General features: G+C 38.3%; 1 protein-coding gene across 6 annotated transcripts in view; it reads right to left on the bottom strand.

Annotated features, from left to right (window-relative positions):
• Positions 1–21,091, bottom strand: part of veph1 (ventricular zone expressed PH domain-containing 1) — a 220,293-nt gene that overhangs the window by 67,246 nt on the left and 131,956 nt on the right. For all 6 annotated transcript variants that reach the window (XM_039757110.1, XM_039757100.1, XM_039757148.1 and 3 more), the window contains exon 13: positions 11,049–11,166. In XM_039757110.1, coding sequence (XP_039613044.1) covers positions 11,049–11,166 — 118 coding nt within the window. The remainder of the gene's footprint in view (positions 1–11,048; positions 11,167–21,091) is intronic.

Genomic DNA, 21,091 nt, shown 5'->3' with positions numbered 1-21,091 from the left:
AGTCTCAAGCCGATACTTCATTTATTTGTTTTTTTACTTATTGCTAGTTTTGTTTATTGCTTTTGTTTTATTTTGTTTGTTGTTATCATTCCATTTGCATCTTTTGTTGTTTGAAGTATGGTGGCACAGTGGTTAGTATTATTGCCTCAAAGCTCACATCACATTTTTGGCGACAATAAGATGCTTCCCTAGCCCTCAGAGACACTTAAAACACCATTGCCCCATTTTAAGTGCTCAAGACTAGTTCAGTTCCTCATTCCACACAGACTTTAATGCAGTTTGAGGAGTTTGGTCAAGTTCACAAAACACTTCCAGGATTTAGCCGGACTAATGGTGAAGAGAAGTCTGCAGATTTTTTCATTACTAATCAGGAGCCATGGCAGAAAGCTATAATATTCTCAGACCTGTTCAAAATAATGTTCTCAGCCAAGAAAAAAAAAAAAACTGCCAGGAGAAAATTATGAGGTACCATTTAGCAGAACAATCTGTCATGAACATGACCTGTAAAAGCCTCTTAGAGGTATTTTTAATACAAGACTCTTGAGCAAAACCAATTTGCCACATGGCCATGAATTTCTTGTCCCAGTTAGTCAATTACAAACACACAGTTAAAAGAGATGAAATGAGAGATTTATTGTTAGTTCCCTTAGCTAGCATCAGCCATGCTATCTGATTACCAGTGGAGCAATTCTTTTGTTTTTACAAGGAATACTTCTGAGGATTCATAGAAGTAAATATGTCTTCCAAGAACAGCAGAAAGCATAATACTTAATGGAAAGAAACAGTTATTTGCAAGTATGAATATTATTTTACCGTAATAAAAATCTACATAATCAGTTGGCTGCTATTGATACTTATTTTCCTTTAGATTATCACTTTAAAAACTACCACTTTAATTCTAAATCAGAGATTCCTCATTTTTTACTAAAGAGACTCAAATGATCCAGCTGTACAATCCTCACATACCATGGAGTGGCATTTGGGTTCAAGCACAGGAATGGCATTATTTATTAGAGCAGGCATATCAAACTCACTACCATTGGTGGGCTGCTTCGACTGCCATATGTGTGTCAGCGGGCCGTACTGCAGTAAATATTATTATACTATTATACAAAGTTACTGTAGCTTCTTTCCAATACTGAAAACTTTAAAAAATGTAACACTTAAAGTTTAAAGAAAAGCAGTTTATTTACATACAATCTCCGTACAATAGTGTATAATTAGAGTCTTAGCCTTTTAGCTAGGTCTTTGTATTATTATATTATACTCACTAGCCGAAGCTCGCCGCAGCATACGGCGGTGTAAGAATAGGAACGGAAAACGTTGAGAAAGGAATTCAGTATAACAAAGGCTTAGGAAACCACCATCGCAGTATAATGAAAATAGCAAGGAGCGAAACCAATGCCAATGGTCAAGAGAGTACCTTCCGGAAAACATAGACATATATAGGTAGACGCTGCATTCACTGTGTTGCCCAGTTGGCAAGATAAGTCAGCACGTCCACCCTATTGCAAGTGGTAAAAGTGCCATTTAAATTTTCTGTACCACACATCAAACTCTGTGCTATGGGAGCTCGAACGTCTCTCATAGTGCTCCTCAACTCGGGAATTCTCTTCTCTCTTATATACATCAGCTCGATTCAATAACACATTTTAAAACTACCCTCAAAACTTATCTTTTCAAACTGGCATACCAATTGTGAATTTTGCACTGTCGCTGCCAGTTATCTTTGTTTGTTTGCTAATTATTGCTGTATGATCGAGAGTGACAGTGGATGCTGAAGTAGGATTAGAGTTGGCGGGCGGGGCTCTGTCAAGCATATCTCATGGTCTTAGAGTTGGCAGGTGGGGCTCTATGAGTTGGCAGGCATGGCTCTCTGTCTTGCGTGCACTCTCTGTCTTGCTTGCGCTCACTGTCTTGCGTGCCCTTAGTAAATTATATATAGATTATATTATATTTATTGCTTATATAGGAGGATCTATTTCTTTTGTTCATCTTGGCATCTCTTGTTTGTAACCAGTTCATCAATATCAGGCCTGAAATCTTGTGCAACTTTTTTGAGGGATGAAAGGTGTTCCACAGTAAGTCTTGAGCGTTGTGGGGTTTCGATAGCTTTTTATTAATGAAAACAATTGCTCACAAAGGTAAGTGCTTCTGAACATTGACAGTACTCTCGATGCCAACTTACAGATCTGCACATATGAGGGTGGCAGGTAAGCATACAAGCCTGACACACCAACTTTGTTGTGTTTTGCCTTCAGAATAGAATCTGACTGCAGTTCAATCAATTCCATTTGGATATTCTCAAGTGCATTCTCAACGTTGCAAGAGAACAGCGCAAAGTCCTGTTCGTGTGAACTGAAATCACGAAAATGCTCACTGAATTCATTGCTCAGTAATTCAAGTTGGAAAACAAATCCTCCAAAAATCAAATTTTACTTTACTAAGTTTACTTCAAAGTTTATATTGTAAAATGAGCCGATATGCAAAAAGCCACCTGACCTACACTAATTTTACAAACTCAAAATCACAAAAATATGTTAATAAACAACTCACCAACTTCTCGCATCCACTTCAGATCTTCAGCTGTAGTCTGCACTAACTGTTTGTTACAATACTAGCACAAAATTACATAAAACTAGAGCAAAAAAACATGAAAATATTACTACTCGTGATAGTCAGTTTTGCCCAGTGGCCAGTCTCAGCAGCCCAGGCAGTGGTGTTGCCTAGCGGGGCAGCTCTAGGCTCGTGGAGGCCCTGGGCAGAGAAAGAATCGGTGGCTCCTTCGCCCGCCAATGTCAATATGGTATCTTATGCATGGGGGATGGCCATGTCCGTTGTGGACACTGCATAGCTGCCTCGTGCTCATGGCATGCTTCTATATGCGAATGTCCGTAACTTGAAAACCAAGTGGCGGCCCATGATATTCTCATTACAGCAGAACGTTATAATACTACATATAGCTTACTGCTCAGCTGTGTCGTTATTTTCTGTTTCTTTTTTATATTCAATATATATTTGCTTGGCGGCCCTGTGCAGATGCACAGTTTGCACATGCTTAAGGCCGCCTCTGCTGCAGACTAGCACTTCAGTTGCGACGTCACGGCTCATTAATTTTGGTCATGACTCATGGCTATACTAGCAGATGACGTTTCTGATACCGTAATGCCATGAGAAAACGCACTTTTGTCAGAAGGCAGAAGGAAGAAAAGTTAATAAGTAATGCCGATGATGCAGAATGATTCAATCACAAACAACAGTAATCATTTTGTACAAGTTCAGTGGTAACTAGGATCTGTCACGCGGGCCGCGTGTTTGACATGCCTGTATTGGAGGATGTAAGACATCAGTCTCTTTTCTGTGCTTTATGGTGCTTACTGCAGAAATATCTCATAATTTGTGCTTTGCCCAAAAACACAAAGGAAGCACCCAAATTCTCTGTAGGCCAGGATCACAGCATCTGTGCTTCTATGGCAATAGCAGCTCCCAAAAGAAGACAACGTACTACAGACTGGTGAATTTTAGTATATTATTAGCATTTGATTTGTACTCCTGCAATTTAGTGGCTCTTCAAAATAAAGCTCAAGCAATAGAAGTAATTTTAGCAGCAACTTAAGGACATTTTAACACATAAAGCAGCCAATTTTTAAAATGCTTTTCTACTTTATGACCTCTCAAAACTGTCTCACAAAGTTCTTAAGAGCCAGATTAAGAACCAATGGCTCAAATTATCTAGTTCTTTGTATATTACTTATTAGCATTTTACTTAGCCCACTATATAGAAATACATTGTTGTTTTACTGGCATGATGGCTTAGCAAGCAAGTATATTCTGCTCTTAGATGACACTAACAACATTTGTTTTCATCCATGGTTATATAAATCACATAAGAAAACTTCTTTTTGTCACATAATTTAAATATACCAATTCTTTTAAATACTTACAAAAATAATGAAATTTCAGCATGTTTATAGTGAGTCAAAAATCACAAAGGGGTACTGTTATTTAAAATTTACTTTGAATGGAATCAGTGCAGCTTTGTGGTCTGAATCCCAGCTGAGTCACTACCAGTGTGGAGTCTGTTCCTTCTTCCAGTGTTTGCATGTTTTTTTTATGCAGGCAGTTTCATTTTTCTCCCACATTATCAACATTTCATTGGCTCAGTATGAGTGAGCATATGTGTGCTGTTTCTGATAAAATGGCTACCCATCCATGGCTCATTCCTGCCTTGCACCTTGTTCTGCTGGCATCTTGAATAACATAATAAAGTGAGTGAATGAATGTATTGAAACATGTTTTCATTGAATAAATCAAGAATTATTTTCTACAGCTTTATTTGTTTACTTATTTCTGATTCTTGTTGGTCCAGAGCAAAATAGTTTTTCCTGTCCTACGGGTGACAATGTGTTTCATTTTTTGTTGTTACATATCAGGGTCATCCATGTCACGTCTATCCATGTTACAAGCCTCAATGCTGAGCCTCCTTCATATATGGTATAAATTACACATTTTGTGTCAGTCTGGCTACACATAATTTCACATTATGCTCTTTAGTATGTGGTGAAGATGAGTGGAATTACATCAGGGATCGGCTCTGAGCCCTTTCTTATTTGAAATGTTGATGGATAGGTTGACAGATGAGATTAGACAGGAGTCCCCGTGGATTTTGATGTTTGCTGATGACATTGTGATCTGTAGCGATAGTAGGGAGCAGGTTGAGGAGACCCTGGAGAGGTGGAGATACAGTATGCTCTAGAGAGGAAAGGAATAAAGGTCACTAGGAACAAGACTGAATACATGTGTGTGAATGAGAGGGAGGTCAGTGGAATGGTGAGGATGCAAGGAGCAGAGTTGGCGAAGGTGGATGAGTTTAAATAATTGGGATCAACAGTACAGAGTAATAGGGATTGTGGAAGAGAGGTGAAGAAGACAGTGCAGACAGGGTGGAATGGGTGGAAAAGAGTGTCTGGAGTGATTTGTGACAGACGGATATCAGCAAGAGTGAAAAGGAAGGTCTACAAAACGGTAGTGAGACCAGCTATGTTATATGGGTTGGAGATGATGGCACTGACCAGAAAGCAGGAGACAGAGCTGGAGGTAGCAGAGTTAAAGATGCTAAGATTTGCACTGAGTGTGACAAGGATAGATAGAATTAGAAATGAGTACATTAGAGGGTTAGCTCAAGTTGGACAGTTGGGGGACAAAGTCAGAGAGGCGAGATTGTGTTGGTTTGGACATGTGCAGAGGAGAGATGGTAGGTATATTGGGAGAAGGATGCTAAGGGTAGAGCTGCCAGGCAAGAGAAAAAGAGGAAGGCCTAAGAGAAGGTTTATGGATGTGGTGAGAGAGGACATGCAGGTGATGGGTGTAACAGAACAAGATGCAGAGGACAGAAAGATATGAAAGAAGATGATCCGCTGTGGTGACCCCTAACGGGAGCAGCCGAAAGAAGAAAAAAAAAGTATGTGGTGAAGATGAGCATTCAAAGTAACCAAAGGGATTTTTGTTCATGTATTTTAAATATATCACCTAAACTGAAAAAAATAATTAAAACAAATAGCCAAAACTTCAAAAGTAATACACAGTTTTGGACTTCTGTGATATGCATTCTTGTTCAAAAATAGAAATATATATTTTGTAATTGTTTATTTTAAGTAAATAAAAAATGACAAATCAGTTATTGCAACGGCTTAAGTAAATAGAAAAGGTTTCCTATATAGTGTAAATAAAAATGAATACAACAATGAACATAAAAAAAGCCAGACAAAATAGCAGTTTTACGTAATGATATTACAGCAGATAAACCGCATATGGAAAATGTATCTTTGGCCCTGATAAAAGGCTGGGAGCATGTTCTACTATATCAGCAGGGAAAAGTCAAAAGATAAACAGCTGGATTTTTTGGACCTTCAAATTGTGACTTGACGTTTTTTTGAAAGAGCTGCATGAAATGAGATTGATAAGATATTTTAAGCTGAACGACCTGTTTTCATTAAAATATTCCCTCTGTTTGTACTGTGAATGGATCATGATTAGTATGTAAATAAATGATGATGTTTATGCATAATTGTTCAATGAGGGATTTAATTTTATTTTAGACATGAGAAAAAATCATGATATGACTCAAGGTCATTTTTATATTTTATGGAGTTTAAGGATACATTTCAAATCAGTAAGACATACCATGTTACATTATAATCAAATTAGATACCCTTCTCCTACCCATCTAGACAGCACACAAAGAAAATTATTTAATATGAAGTAATCAGTCAATGATACTCAGATGTTCAAAAATGTAACACTGGTTCAAATTATACAATTAATTGAAGAAAACATAAGTACATGCATGCTAGATTTGGTCATTTTGAAAACATGGCACCCACTGAAGAAAGTGCCTGATGACACCACTCACCATTAGGATCTTACCCAAATACAATTTGAATAATTTGAAACAAGAGAGGTGTGTTCAATGTGCGATACTGAGTTGAGTTACATTTTCTTTTGCATATTAAACAGAATATTCCTAGATAGTTATGATCACCTTCACTTAGTCACACAATGCTGGAGGAAAGAATTTCTCTAAGTCATGTTGTGTTCATTTGCCCACATCAGACATATGTAGACTCACTACTCTGTTATATGGGGTGATGGAATTGATGTGGATTGTATTTTGTAATGTGTAAATAAAAATTACTTTTACAAAAAAATAATGATACACTGAATGTTCTGACTAACATGAAAAATCACAGCACCAGACAGCCATAAAGAAATCCAAAAAATGTCAAAAATAATTAATTGCATGATTTCTGTAATGATTAATACATTCATCAGTACATTCATTTTTGACCTGCGCCCTCCCCCGCCATAAATCTATTATGTCTATAGGGAAGGAGTGAAAGCTTTAGATTTGTCAAAAATTTCGATCTCCGGTTTTTGAAGGATCTTGACATTTTAGGGTCCCCTGATACCGAAAACTTCAATATGTCGATGATAGGTGTGTGTGTCACAGTATCTTGAGGACAGCCTAGAGAAAAAATGTCTGGATGGAAAAATACCAAACTTGCAACTTAAGCCTGTTATGAGATGACGGTGTGCTGATTATTTTTTGGGCCAAATCGAAAGCAAGAGAAAAGGGCACTCTAATGGAACCTTCAAATACCATAATTCTGCAATGAATTCTGAATTCTTCTTATCAATTGCTATCGAAATGAACTATTTTATGATCAGAAAGATCAGTCTTAGAGCAATAAATAATTACTGAAATGTTATAGAATAGTTTGGATAACTTGATTCCTAGGGTGCAAAGTATACTAATGCTCACATACTAATTTTTTATGTAACATATCCCATTTAGGGTTGCAGAGAATTGATACCTATCTTGGCAGCTCTGGGTGCAAGTCAGGAATCATCTCTGGATAAGGTGCAAATCCCTAACAAAAGATATGTACTCACACACTTCAGACTCACTACCTTACTCAGGTCCAATTTAGGGTACACCCAATAACCTAATATACATATCTTTGAGTTCTGGAAGATAAGTTTAAACACCAAGATGAAAAGCCATACAGAGACAGGCAACAAATGTGATCTCCACACAGTCAATACCTCGGCTGGAATTTAAACCTAGAATTCTGGAGCTACAAAAAAGCAGTGAAATCATCACGCTGCTCATTTGTAAACAAAATCGTATTTAATACATTGTGATGTTTATAATAATCTGTTAAGCTTGCACCTGTTTAAACAAGTTGGAATTTATTTGGTAAAAGATATCTGAGTATATATATATATATATTATCAGGGATACCAGGGGCAACGACCCGGCTGGGATGCCTTGAGGGACCGGATGTGGGTCTTCGCCCACCCTGGATCACGTGGAGGTCGCCTGCCTGGTTGCTTTGGGGGCCATGGGTTGAGGGCATGGAAACCCAACCCTGTAGGGGCCCATGGTCACCGCCAGGAGGCGCCCCAATGCCTTGGGGACCTGTTACCTCAGCACTTCCGCCACACCAGTAAGTGCTGGGGGGAAGAAATAAAAGGACACCCGGAGAGCTGCCGGGAGAACAGCCGGCACTTCCGCCACGCTGGGGCGTGGCCAACGGGGGAGTGTTGGGAACCACCTGGAGCTCATCCGGGAGTGTATAAAAGAGGCCGTCTCCCTTCATTCAAGGCTGGGTGGAAGAAGGACAAGGAATGAGAGAGGAGAGTGGAGGCGGCCTGAAGAGAGGCATTTTGTGGCCAGGACTGTGTGTTGGAGTTTGTGCACTAAATGGACTGAGTCTGTGTGACTTTATTGTGTAAATAGTTGTGTAAATAAACGTGTGGTGGTGAGTAACAACATGTCCGCCTGTCTGTGTCCGGGTCGGCTCCACTATATATATATATATATATATATATATATATATATATACACTGTATATATTATTTTATTTTGAAGGATGGCCAGCCGTTTATCTCGGCCAATACCCCCAAGCCGCCAGGTGGAGCCCTCCTTGTAGCATAGAGGTCCCCAGAAGACCAGCAGGGCATCATGGACAATGTGGTTTTTATGCACAGCCCTGCTGGATGCCATGGGGGCCACAAGAGGGAGCTGCAGGGAGGACCGAGGACTTCTTCGTGCCCTATGACCCGGAAGTTCGTCATCGGAAGAGCGACGGGCTCCTGGGGTGAGAAAAAGCATTGTTTACCCTGACCCGGAAAGGAATAAGGACTTGTGGACTGTTGGATTGGGAACACTTCCGGGTCGGGGGATATAAAAGGACTGTGGGAGCTCCCAGACGCCGAGCTGAGTTGGGAGGCAGGGTGGCTAAACGTCTGGGAGTGGAGGATTGGTTTATTGATTATTGTTATTGGTTTATTGGAGAATTGTGGAGAGGAGCGTGCTTTGTGCACTTTATTATTATAATAAATCATTATTTGGACTTTTATCTGATGTCTGACGAGTGGTCTGAGGGTACAAGGGTGCGAGAAAACCCTAATTTTGTCACAATATATATACATTCGATAATTGTGAAATTGAATATTATGCTTTTCGTCTTTAAAAGATTAATCCACTCTTTTATTTTGATGCCTATGATTTTATCAACATTTTATGAACATGGATTAAGAATTAAATGTGAATATGTGTTGAAGAGATTAAAACAATTATCAGACTTTTTGAACATAAAAATGTTAAAAATGACATGTCAAAGAAATCTAACAAGACAAGTGTTTCAGGAGTAGAAAGCAGAAAATCTTTCACCGTGGCTGACCGTTTGTCTGTCCAGGATTTTAAATCACCTGAAGCTCGCAAACCATTTGACCTATTGACCTGAAATTTGGTATACATACACTACATGACGTCTACTATCTGCTTTTGGGGTGATGATTGTCCTCCAAGGTTATTCCTCTTTTTATTTTTATTTTATCTTATTTTGGATCAACTCTCAGTAGCAGCCAGCAGAACAGCCATGTGGCTCATGTGTACGGGCGCCGTTCTCATTCCTAACACCTTCGCCGTCACTTCCCCTACCTCTTCATATCTTAAATCATTCTTCAGGCAGATTGAAGACTTAAGTGCCAGCTTAAGTGAAAAATTAAGATAACGTAATAAGTAACTGCAATAAAACACTGACATAATCAATTTTAACGCAAAAAGATGCCAACAAAAGAGAAGAAGAAGTGGGGCGCTAGGCTGGAGAAAAGAAGAGCTACTCAGGAAGCAGCAAGCACATCAACCTCTGAGCAAACGAATGCTAAACATACAGAGTAAGAGGATGAAAACTATGAATTCTCAAGTCAAGTGTATTCACTGGATGTTATTGCAGTACGCAATTACTGGTTACTTAATAATTCATACTAATATAATAACTAGCAATGACCAAAGGGAAGAAAGATGTCAATTACATCCACATTGTATTTATTGAAATAATTAAAAATAAAAGTTTATGATAATTAATTTATAAAATATGGTACATACCTATATGTTTATGAGGTTCCAACAAAATTCAGAAGAAACATAAAAATACTAAGTATCTGACAATAAACATATTAAATTCAATACAAATCAATCAAACAACATTAGTAGGATTCAGTTCAACAAATGCTTCTCATTATGCATTTTGCTTTTCTCCCACCTACTGGTTCAATGCATTCCAGCGTCACCATTTTTACACATAATATTAAATCAAAGACAATAATACAGGCTTGAGGAGAGCACTTTAACTGCCTCTGTGCATGTAAACATATGCCATTGACTATACTCTTCAGGGGAGATGTTAAAAGCTGCAACATCTAATATAACTAAAAAATGTATAAATTGCATGTCAAAAAATTATTTTTGTAAATGTTTCCATATGTTTAATGACATACCGTAAGCAATCCTACCGGTTACTTTCCTAACTTACTTTTGTCCCATGTGGTGCCTCAGCCTCTGCCGCCAGGACACCCTTCTGTCATGGGGTGTACACTCTTACACAACGGTGTAATTTTTAGCAGCTAAGAAAATCGGAACTTCATGTTCTTGGATTGCAGCAGAAGGCTGGAGGCCCCAGGAGAATATGTGGGTTGAGAAAGGGATTTCTAAACTGAAATCACAGCTTGGGGCACTTGAGATGCAAATCAACAACTCAAATTCTTACACAATATATGCTTTTTATCAGAAAGAGACAAAGACAGGGAGATGCCATATATATCTATATTTCTAAATGGAAGGTGTTTACATTTTATTGTTAAATTCAGTGGGTAAAAAGTGGTGTATTAATGCCATTCCTGGCATGAATATTTCCTCAATGCTCCTGAGTTTCTTCTGACCTGCTGTTAGGCCAGGTTGACACTCTAAATTCACACAGTGTGGGAATTTGTGTAAGAGTACCTCAAGGCAGACTTGCATTCTCTCCTGGGCAGGTTGCTGTCTTGCATATGTTGTTACTGAGATAGGGCTTTCCTTCCTGTTATCTTTATAAAGGAAGATTTTCAACATGAGTGTGCTCATATTTAAATAATCTACTAATACACTCCTTGGGAGACAAGCTAAGAGCATACAAGTAAATAATGTTGTTAATTTTATTTACCATTTGCTTTTTCAGGATTGTTGCACATGAAACAGAGCCATTCTCCCGTTTCCTCACTGTATCCAAAAAGGTCGAAGAAGCGCACTTCTTCCAAGTGTTTAAGCACACAGTCCAGGTCCTGCAAAACAATAAAATAAAATCAGAATGTTGTAAAGGCTTTTAAATAGGAGTCCAATAACCCTGGTCTTTATATGCCTATGAATTCTAGAGTTTGACAGCAGAACTGAAGGGAAAATTTCAAGCTCTGGGGATGAGGTGTTACAGATCTGTTCTGAGGATTCCATACTTTGACCATTTTACCACCGATGAAATTCACTGTATTATCCAGCAACAATCAGGCAACTACGAAGACCTCCTCAAAATAGTATAGAGGAGTAAGCTAAAGTGGTATGGTCATATCTTCCCAAGACAGTCTGTAAAGGAATGGTCCAGGGAAGAAGGAGAAGAGGCAGACAAAGAAAAAAGTAGATGGACAATATCTCCAAGTGGAATTAGATTACGTTTACTAAAACCCAAATGTTGGCATGTAACTGGTAAGTGTGATGACAATGGCTAAATGTTCAACTGCATAGTACCCCAACAATCACACTTGGCCAAGAAGCCAGACCTGTAGATACTTGAAAAGTGGACAGTTTTATGTCACAAGAGTACAAGCTCACACACAGCCTGCACCCATATACTGCATGTTAAACTTTGTATAAACACACACACTCTCTGTCTCTTTAACATACATATTTCTCTATTATAAAAAGAAAATCTTGAGATGAGACCACTGTCAAGAGATTTTTTCAAGTCCCTTCCTCCTCTCAACCATCTCAGATTAACGGACCACGCCCACGATCTCCTCAACTCTCATTCGTGTGAATGCTTTTGTCAGACACAGCTCCTGTGCTCTTAGCGCTTATAAATTTTTACATTCTCCTCACTTTAATTTCTCAATAAGAGAAGACTTATGTCCAAATCTTATTGAAGAATTTAACCTTGAAGGGTTATCAAGAGAAGAAATGAGTACACAGACAATCTTAGCACCAAGAAACAATGAAGTCAAACGAATTAACACGAAAATTGTTGATCAGTTACATGCCAAATTGATTAAATGCATATCAATAGACCATGTTGAAACAGTTGATGGTGATGTTGCGGAAGAGGAAAACATCTGCTTACAATATTCCGAAGAATATCTACAACCATTAACACTGTCTGGTCTTCCACTGGTTGAATTACTGTTGAAAGAAGGATGTATCGTAAAGGTAATGCTAAAAGGTAAAAGGTAAAGGTTTTATAGTAAAAGTGTAAGTTTAAAAAGTATTTGTGCGTTAATTTCAAAGCCAAACAGAACTAAAATGTATAACGGAACAAATATCTCTAATGCAACAAGAAACATAATTTTTTTTCAATTTATTATGTTTTACTATTTTTTAAAATGGTTAATTACTCATTGTAATATAAAATAGTTAGTTCTATTTTGCATATGTAACAATTCCCATGAAAATAACAATCTGTTTAAATTGTACATCGGCTTCCCCATACGCAAGTGGAGCATTTTCAAAATTCAATGTATTGTGTTTTTAGAGATGTCCTTGTGCATACCATTGTAAAGAGTAGTTAAGTCAGTTTTTGTGTCCTTTTTCTGTAGGGTATAATGAGTTTAACCATTCTTCTCTGACCTGTGTCTTTAACAAGGCCAATAGAAATGCTACTGAGTAATGTTTTTTTTTTAAATATATTACACCATTCTCTGTACTCTGTGCACTGTTACTGTGAGTGCTGTGCAGAATGGAGGCGTTTTTCTCAGCTGATTCTGGGGTTCGTCAGGTGTGTTCTTGCTCCTACTCTGTTCAATGCTTGCAAGGACTGGGTGTTGGGCAAGGTCATAGAGTCCAGCGGGTGTGGACCATCTGTTGGCAAAGAAAGATTCACTGATCTTGACTTTGCTGATGATGCTGTGATCTTCGTAGAGTCAATGAAGGCTCTGATCGGGGCTCTCGAGAGACTTTGCGAGGAGTCTGAGTGTCTGGGCTTGCAAGTGTCCTGGATAAAAACCAAGATCCAGGCCTTTAATGACCTCTTAGGCACAGCCATCAGCAGTGTGTCTGTCTGTGGAGAGAGTGTCGTCCTTGTCGAGAGGTTTACTTACCTCAGCAGTGACATTCATGTTTCTGGTGACTCTTCCTATGAGGTCACTGGAAAGGGGTGTGTGGTGCTCCCGATATCTATGCAAAAGATAGAGTCCTGGTGCTTCCTGTTTTGCTATATGGTTGTGAGACATGGATGCTATCCAGGGACCTCAGACGAAGACTGGGCTTCTTTGGTACTGTGTCTCTTCGGAGAATCCTTAAGTACCGATGGTTTGACTTTGTGTTGAATGAGCAATTGCTCAGGGAGTCACGAAATGAGGCACATTACCTGCATTGTGTGGGAGTGTCAGTTACAGCACTATAGCCATTTGGTGTGATTCCCTGGCGGTGATCAGGCTTGCAGTATCCTCATTGTTGAGGACCCGAGTGGTTGGACCAGGCCAAGGGGACTCCCACGTAACTCCTGGCTGCAACAGATAGAGGGTCATTTCCAGAGGGTGGGACTGGACTGCGTGTCTGCTTGGGGGGTTGCCAACCAGGATCCCAAGCAGTTTTGTTGTGTGATGGGTGTAGCAATGTGCTGTACCAGTGCATGCTTCCCAACCTGACCTGACCTGACCATTCTCTACACCCAATGTGGTAGTATACTACATGAAAATCTGAGTAGGGTGGTTTGTCAGGGGATTGTCTGTCACCCACAACAATATAACAATCAAATTTGCTTTGATCACACATATTTTCATTTTTATGATTGGTCAAATAACAGCAAGATCATTGATGGGCCACAAGGGATAGGAAGCTGAAAGACAGCAGGATACAAATCTGGAAATGTTTGTTCTTCAGGAGAAATGCTAATGATATCAGTCAGCAGCTGCTGGAGAACTTTCTACCTCTAAGGTTTGTTGGCTGGGTTAGAGTACTTTGTGCATCAGAAATGTATTGAGTATTCTGGAAGTGATTACTATGTACAGACTAGGCTAACTGCAACCTTATGAGTGACACAAGGAACCTTTTGAGAGAAGATTAATTTTGAAACTAGAAACTAGTGACATAAGAAGTAAGCCACACAACTGGATTCCAGGTTGGTTAAATGAGACACTTTGAGTAAAGATTCATTTTGAAACTAGAAACTAGTAATATAAGAGGTAAGCTACAAAACTGGGTTTCTGGTTGGTTAAATGTAGGCGAATGATCCATGTAGGACTAAGTGATCAGTGGAGTCACTCAGGGGTCTGAACCTGATACTAAACTTTGTACATGTTACTAAAATTGGAGGGATAGCAGATACAGTGGAGGCAAACAAAATCTAAAAGACATGGACAATCTTCAGAACAAAGAGAACACTTGGAAAATTAAGTTTAATGTAGAAAAGTACAAAGTGTTAAAAGAAATTAAATTAGACATATATAATTAGAGATATATAAATGAAATCCACTCTGCTCAACCACAGCCACTAGATGCCGCATGCATGCTTTTTTATATTTAATCTGCGCTTGCATGCACCTCACTTCTCACTACGAAAGACCCGTGTGCAGCAAACGCCGCCACGCAACAATGACGTTGTGCTAATGACACAGAGACACAACATTGAAACGAAGCAAACTCTGTGGCTCAACAATGAAAGTGAAACAGCTCAGCAACGGAGGGCAAGGCTTGAAGTTTTCACTAAAAACAATGTCTATCTGGAGGTATTTTCTTGAGACAATGATTAATAGGACTCATATGCCAGTGATACAGCAAAGATACTCAGTCCTGTTTATTTAGATTCAAATAGAGTTTCTGTTTATTGATTTTTTAATTTGAGTTATCTTATTTCTATGCCCATTTTGCATGTTTTGTGATTCTGATTACAATTTTTGATATGTGAAAATTATTTGCACAAATAACACCTAAGTAGGTAAAAAATATAAAAAGTATACAGTAGGTTATAGGTATAGGTAACGGTATAAAAATAAGGAATTTATTAAAGGGAAATGTTAGACAAAAGAGAGAGATAATGCAAATTACAAATAAGAGAGTAAAACAATACACAACACAACGTATAACCTTTACAATTTTGACGGGTGACTATTCCATTTACCCACATAACCAAATAACAAATTCCACACTCTGGCATTTTACTTTCTTCCTGCCATTTAGCCCTTGTCAAATGCAAACCTCCTGACTTCAAGCTCCAAGCTACATTAGCCAGAAGCAGCCTTTATTTCTGGGCCATGAGCCACTACATTGTAAGCCTCTTGTACAGTGCTGGATAATTTGCAAAAGGTCTGGAGTGGCACTCAGAATTCTATCTGGGAGTGCCAGATGCTCCTTTACTTTCATATCATAGATATATAGTAGTGCCAGAAGAAGACTAAAAAGGTTTCCTAAACACCCTGCCAGGAGAACAAACATTCTGAGATGGGACTCCATTCGGCCCTAGCATCTTTGGAAAATGCTAACAGATCTACAGGGATTCTCCCTGATGTTGTTTATTTAAATTTAAGGATTGTACAAACCTATATTGGTCCTTTAGCACTCCCGGCTGGCTATACACTGAGGCATTATATGTTAGGTACACCTTTTCTGCCAATGCAAGTGACTCTCAGTCACTGACAATATCAGCATGTGCAAGGACTTAAAAACTGTTTCATGAGGTACCAGCAGACTGTTTGTGTTTGTGTGTGTGTAGAATTCAAAGGAAGAATTTCTACTTGTCTACTTCATATTTCTATCCACATCTATATGATAGGATAGCTTTCCTGTTAGCTTGCCCATTGTACCAAGCAAGCTACTTGTTATACAGTGTGTTCTTTCTCTTTCCACTACTTCAGGTCTCTCTACCTCACTTTCAGATGAGGTCTTACGCAACTGTGTCACTCATTTCAAAGTTCATTTAGGAGGTAATATGCCTTGTCAGTAAGCCCCCTATAGTCTAAGCACTCCTGATCACCCACAAAATGACTTGACAATTTGTGCATAAAAAGTTTTGCAATGTAGGAAATTTCTGCAATAGTAGCCCAGATATCTTCTGAAAATTTCTTAATAACACAAAGAGGACAGTCTCTTATTACTGTCATCCAAAAGTGAAATAATTATCATTTTCACTTGTTCTATTGTCAACAGCACAATACGGCCTTCCTTTAACATATTTTGTGGTGCCAATATAGTAAATATTTCCAAAACTTTTCATTAGCTTGCCTGGTTTTCACTTTGGAAAAGCATCAGACAACATTATGCAATTAAGCTTACCAAAATGATTAAATGAGCAAATGAAACCATCTGGTTTTAATACCAAGCATAAAAGACTAGACAAATCACAAGTTCTCAATTATTCCAAGTTTCTACATTATCCTACATAGCCTTCTAACTTCTGAAAACTAACAGGGAGTGTATTGTGCCATGTTTCTTTGTTTGTTAATAATATAATCTCTTTAATCTGGTCTATGTACAATACTATTTAATGCACAATGAATGCTAAATTCATCCATTAATAAAAACACTGATTTTGCAATCACAATAGCCAGAGCCACAAAAGCACTGAGTAAATGAAGGAATCACCCCTGGATAGGAAGCCATCATTCATTCACTCACTCACCTACTTACCTAACCACCCTTAGAGTGGGCATATTATTACACAAAATAAATGTATATTTTGTTAAAGAGATCAATTTAGATAAGGTTGTAAAATGATAGATTCAGCAACAAGTGAGGAGGCAGAGATTGTGCCTAACATGATGCCTGGAAGACTGGTCAAGTTGCTCAACATCTGTTTTCAAAGTATAGGTTTTAAGATGATAGGCTCAACAGCCTAAGAGAAGACTGATTTGGCAGAACTGTACAAACACGTAGCTGACAACTGTGATGCATACCTCACAGACACAATCTTATCATGATATACAGGCGTTTCACCTGATGCAGTACAACTGGTGTATGGTTCCCTAAAATTCAAGTTCGTGATTCATTTTAACTGGCAGTCATCTGTTATGAACATGTTTTGGAATTCATGAAACACCACAATGGTTGGTTAGCAGTACATTTCCACACAGCCAACCACTTTATATTCACACATTGCTCCTTCACATAAGTACAACATCCATCCATCAATCCATTTTCCAACCTGCGGAGTCCGAACACAGGGTCACGGGGGTCTGCTGGAGCCAATCCCAGCCAACATAGGGCACAAGGCAGGAGCCAATCCTGGGCAGGGAGCCAACCCACCGCAGGACACACACAAACACACCCACACACCAAGCACACATAAGTACAACATTGTTTGTTAATCAAGTTTTGCTTTACAATAAATTATATCACTCGTACCTACTTAAGTCATGTTTTCTGCTGTTTACATTTGGGCATGTAGAATTTATGTCTTTTACTGTATTTTGTGCATAATGACCTTGATGGTGTGACCAGCAGGGGACACGGCAGCCTCCCAAACCTCAGACACCACCACACAGACACAAGTACTGGGTTCAAATAAATGATTTATTATAAACAATACATACAATTCCTCTTTTATTTCTCTCTTTCCTCTCCTCCGCACCTCCAGGTGAGCTTTGTACACCTTCCTCCCAACTCTGACTTGCCCAGATGTGGCAAGATGATTCCTTGGACCTGGGAGTAGTTCCAGTGCCAGGGCATAGCCTGTTAGAAGCACTTCCGGGTCAATCGGAAATCCCAAAAACCCCGGGATCCCAATAGGGCTGCTCTATGGCACTACAACCCTCAGCACACCCTGTGGGTGTCCATTGGTGTACCTGCCTCCTGGGTTGCTGCCACCTAGCAGTTCAGGGGAACATGTAGCTTGAATAATCCTCGCTTTTCCTTCGTGTTAGCCTCCCAGCCAGATAATGTTCCTCCGTCTAAACCTGCTGGGATGCCAGTGGATCCATTCTTTGGATGGCATTCGACACCTAGATCCTTGTGTCGGCCAGGAGCCCGCTTCCTCTTCCAATGTCTGTTTGCCAACTGGGCCTCCCGGCCAGGCACAGTAAGGGAGTTCATTCTGGCAGGGGTGCAGATTCCCTGCATGCCATACTTCAGAATGGATTAAAATCCAGCAACTGATTTATTTCCTGTCTTGGATACCCCCAATAACAGACCCTGCTACAATTCACTATCTGCAGGCTTCAAAGAAAACAACTAAGGAAAATAAGGAAGACTTTGCTTTATTAAAGCCACTCACATTTAAAAATCCTTTCCAGATACGTAATGCTAACATTGATGGCCTTAAAAGGGCATCATGAACATTTTTAACTCACACCAGGTAAGCTATTAACCCTTGCATTCTAAAAAAAAAATTAAAACAAAAAGCAACCATATAATAAAATGTAATTAATGGAAATAAATGCAGTATATAGTCCTGAGAAATCACAAAATCTGTAGGCTTTTGCTCTTACTAAGACCTTTGTATCTTGACAATTAAATTATCAACTGGAATATTTCAGCTTGGATTTTAACCCAGCCACATCACCAACACACTCTCACCTCCACCATCTCTTGGACATCCACACTTCCTACATGGTTAGAAATGCTAGGTAAAAAAGACAACAGAATCAGGAGATGAGTATCATATGAGCAATTTTTTACAGGCAGATTTCAAAGCAGGAGATGAACAGCAGGAGGATTCAGAGACACCAACAACAGATAAAAGTTTGCAAAATTAAACAATCCAAAACAAATACCAAATAAAGTAAGTTGAAAAGTCAAAAGTCAATTTTCTAAACAGCATTGGCCACAAAGAAAAAGGAAAATTGTTTTCAAAAAAGACATTGAAAATAGCTGAAAAATACAAGAAGTAGCACAACAAAATGAATAATCAGATTGCTCAGATATGAAGGAAAACTTGTTCAATAGTCTAATTCTAACTCACTAATTGTCTACTTAAATATATTACGCTGAACAGAAATCAAATAACTGCTGAATGTTGTTCTTAAGAGCTTCACTTTTCTGATATATTGGCCAAGATTTTGAGCTGTTTGCCAAGAGCAGACAAGGAATGTCATGGTTATTAGGTAAAAGGCATAAGAAAACCAAGTATTTCAGGAAACTGAGGATGTGACAGCAAGGACATTGCCTTATGGCAAATTAAAAGTTTGTCTTTCAGTACAACAACTTGGAATCCATAATGGGATATTCACAGTATATAACTAAGCATTCTTATTCAGTTATTTGTTTATTGCCTTGGGTGAGCTCTGTGTTCTCCTTAATTTCAAATACGATATTGTAATACTAAGGTGTTGTACCCTGTTAGCCATTATGGATGTAGCGAGAAGTTAAGCAAAGTTACACCTTTTATTGGCTAAATATATATATGCAAGCTTTTGAGGCAACTCAGGCCGCTTCTTTAGGCAAGATTTAAAAGTGATATTGTTAATGCTGAAAATCAATATTATAATTTAACAACTAAGAATTTATTAAAAATGAAAAAAATGATCATGTTATAACATAGAAGGAAATATTCCAATATTGTACAGCACGACATCCATCTGTTTACCCATTTAATATCCAGAAACAGGGCTTGGAAAGAACTCTCCATTATGGCACAGCACCACATTCCTTCTAAAACTAAAAATGCTTCATTGTTTAAGCTCGTTCAACATTTACCACTAATGTTGCAAGACAATGCAATTTTAGTATGTCATTCTGTAGCTGTATTTTTTTTTTTAATTTTCCAGTTGTGAGTCATCTCCAAAGCATAGCACATTACAAACTGATGTGCAATTGATGAAAATCTCTATTTCAATCTTTTGCAAAGATCTGTAATCTACCATCTGGCAACAGTTTGTCTTCTGGCGTTGCTTCCAACTCTCTTACTTGGTTGCGCAACTTTACACAATACTTCTGTGTACTTTCCAGTAATTTCAAAAGAGCTCTTTCGTGAAAGTGAAGAAGATTTCTTTGTCCAATCAAGACAGCCCAGGCTATTTAACTTGCATTGTGGTAGCGTATGACAAATTTAATTATAAGGGTCAATCATTTATCCACAGCTGCATTTTTTAATATCTCCACATAGCAATTTTCAATTTTAAACTCGATATTGACTCTCCCATTTAAGTCATCTGAAGCAGACCAATCACATGCAACAATTTTAGTGGAAGAGACAAATAAGCTGATGGCGGTTGGCTTCATATGTTAACAATTATGCACAAGCTTTCTCAAAACCAGTTATCTTTTTTTTTTTGGACTACTTTCAAAACTTTTCATTTTATTCTGTAATTAAGTAACATTTGAAACCTGAAATTAAAAAAAGAGCAAAATCTAAAGGACGATGTTGATAAGCATGCACAGTAAACAGAAAATAAACACTGAACAACAAATTCCTTTAATTTGTAAAAAAAAAAAAAATCTATAAAATTGCAGGCAGAGTGGTGTATTGATTAAGGCTTTGCACTACAAACCTTGAGGCTGTGGGTTCAAATACCACTACTTATACTGTGTGACCACGAGCAAGTAACGTGACCTGCCTTTACTCCAACTGGAAAACCAAAAGAAATGTAACCAATTGTATCATAAATGACTTAAGTCACCTTGGGTAAAGGTGTCAGCCAAGTAATTCAATGCTAAAATGTTTTAGAAAAATATTTTAATATAGTGATTTCAAAATATATCACTTTTGAAAGATCCAGTTCATTCTAAAGTATTGATTTGCATGCTAGCAGAGGTGTGACTTGTCATTTTATTATTTTTAATCAAATTCCCAGAATACTTAGTATTGGTTAAAGTAATTCCTGGTAATATAATGCAATTATATACTATATTACCTTTGAATTCATTTTTTGAAGATAATATATGAACAGTTTAATGAAAAAGTAAATGAGGGACAACCATCTATATACTGTCACAAATAGGCACAAAGCCTAAACCATCTGTACAGTAACTTGTCAAGTTTTTGGCAATCTTCCTACTTGCATTTCATTCTTAATTAGTAGGAATTTCATTAATAAATGAACTTGCTTTGTGTTTAGTTCCCAAAAAAGTACC

Source organism: Polypterus senegalus, chromosome 1 (genome assembly GCF_016835505.1).
Source record: "Polypterus senegalus isolate Bchr_013 chromosome 1, ASM1683550v1, whole genome shotgun sequence".
NCBI classification, from domain to species: Eukaryota; Metazoa; Chordata; class Cladistia; order Polypteriformes; family Polypteridae; genus Polypterus; species Polypterus senegalus.
This window is presented reverse-complemented; position numbering and strand designations above follow the sequence as displayed.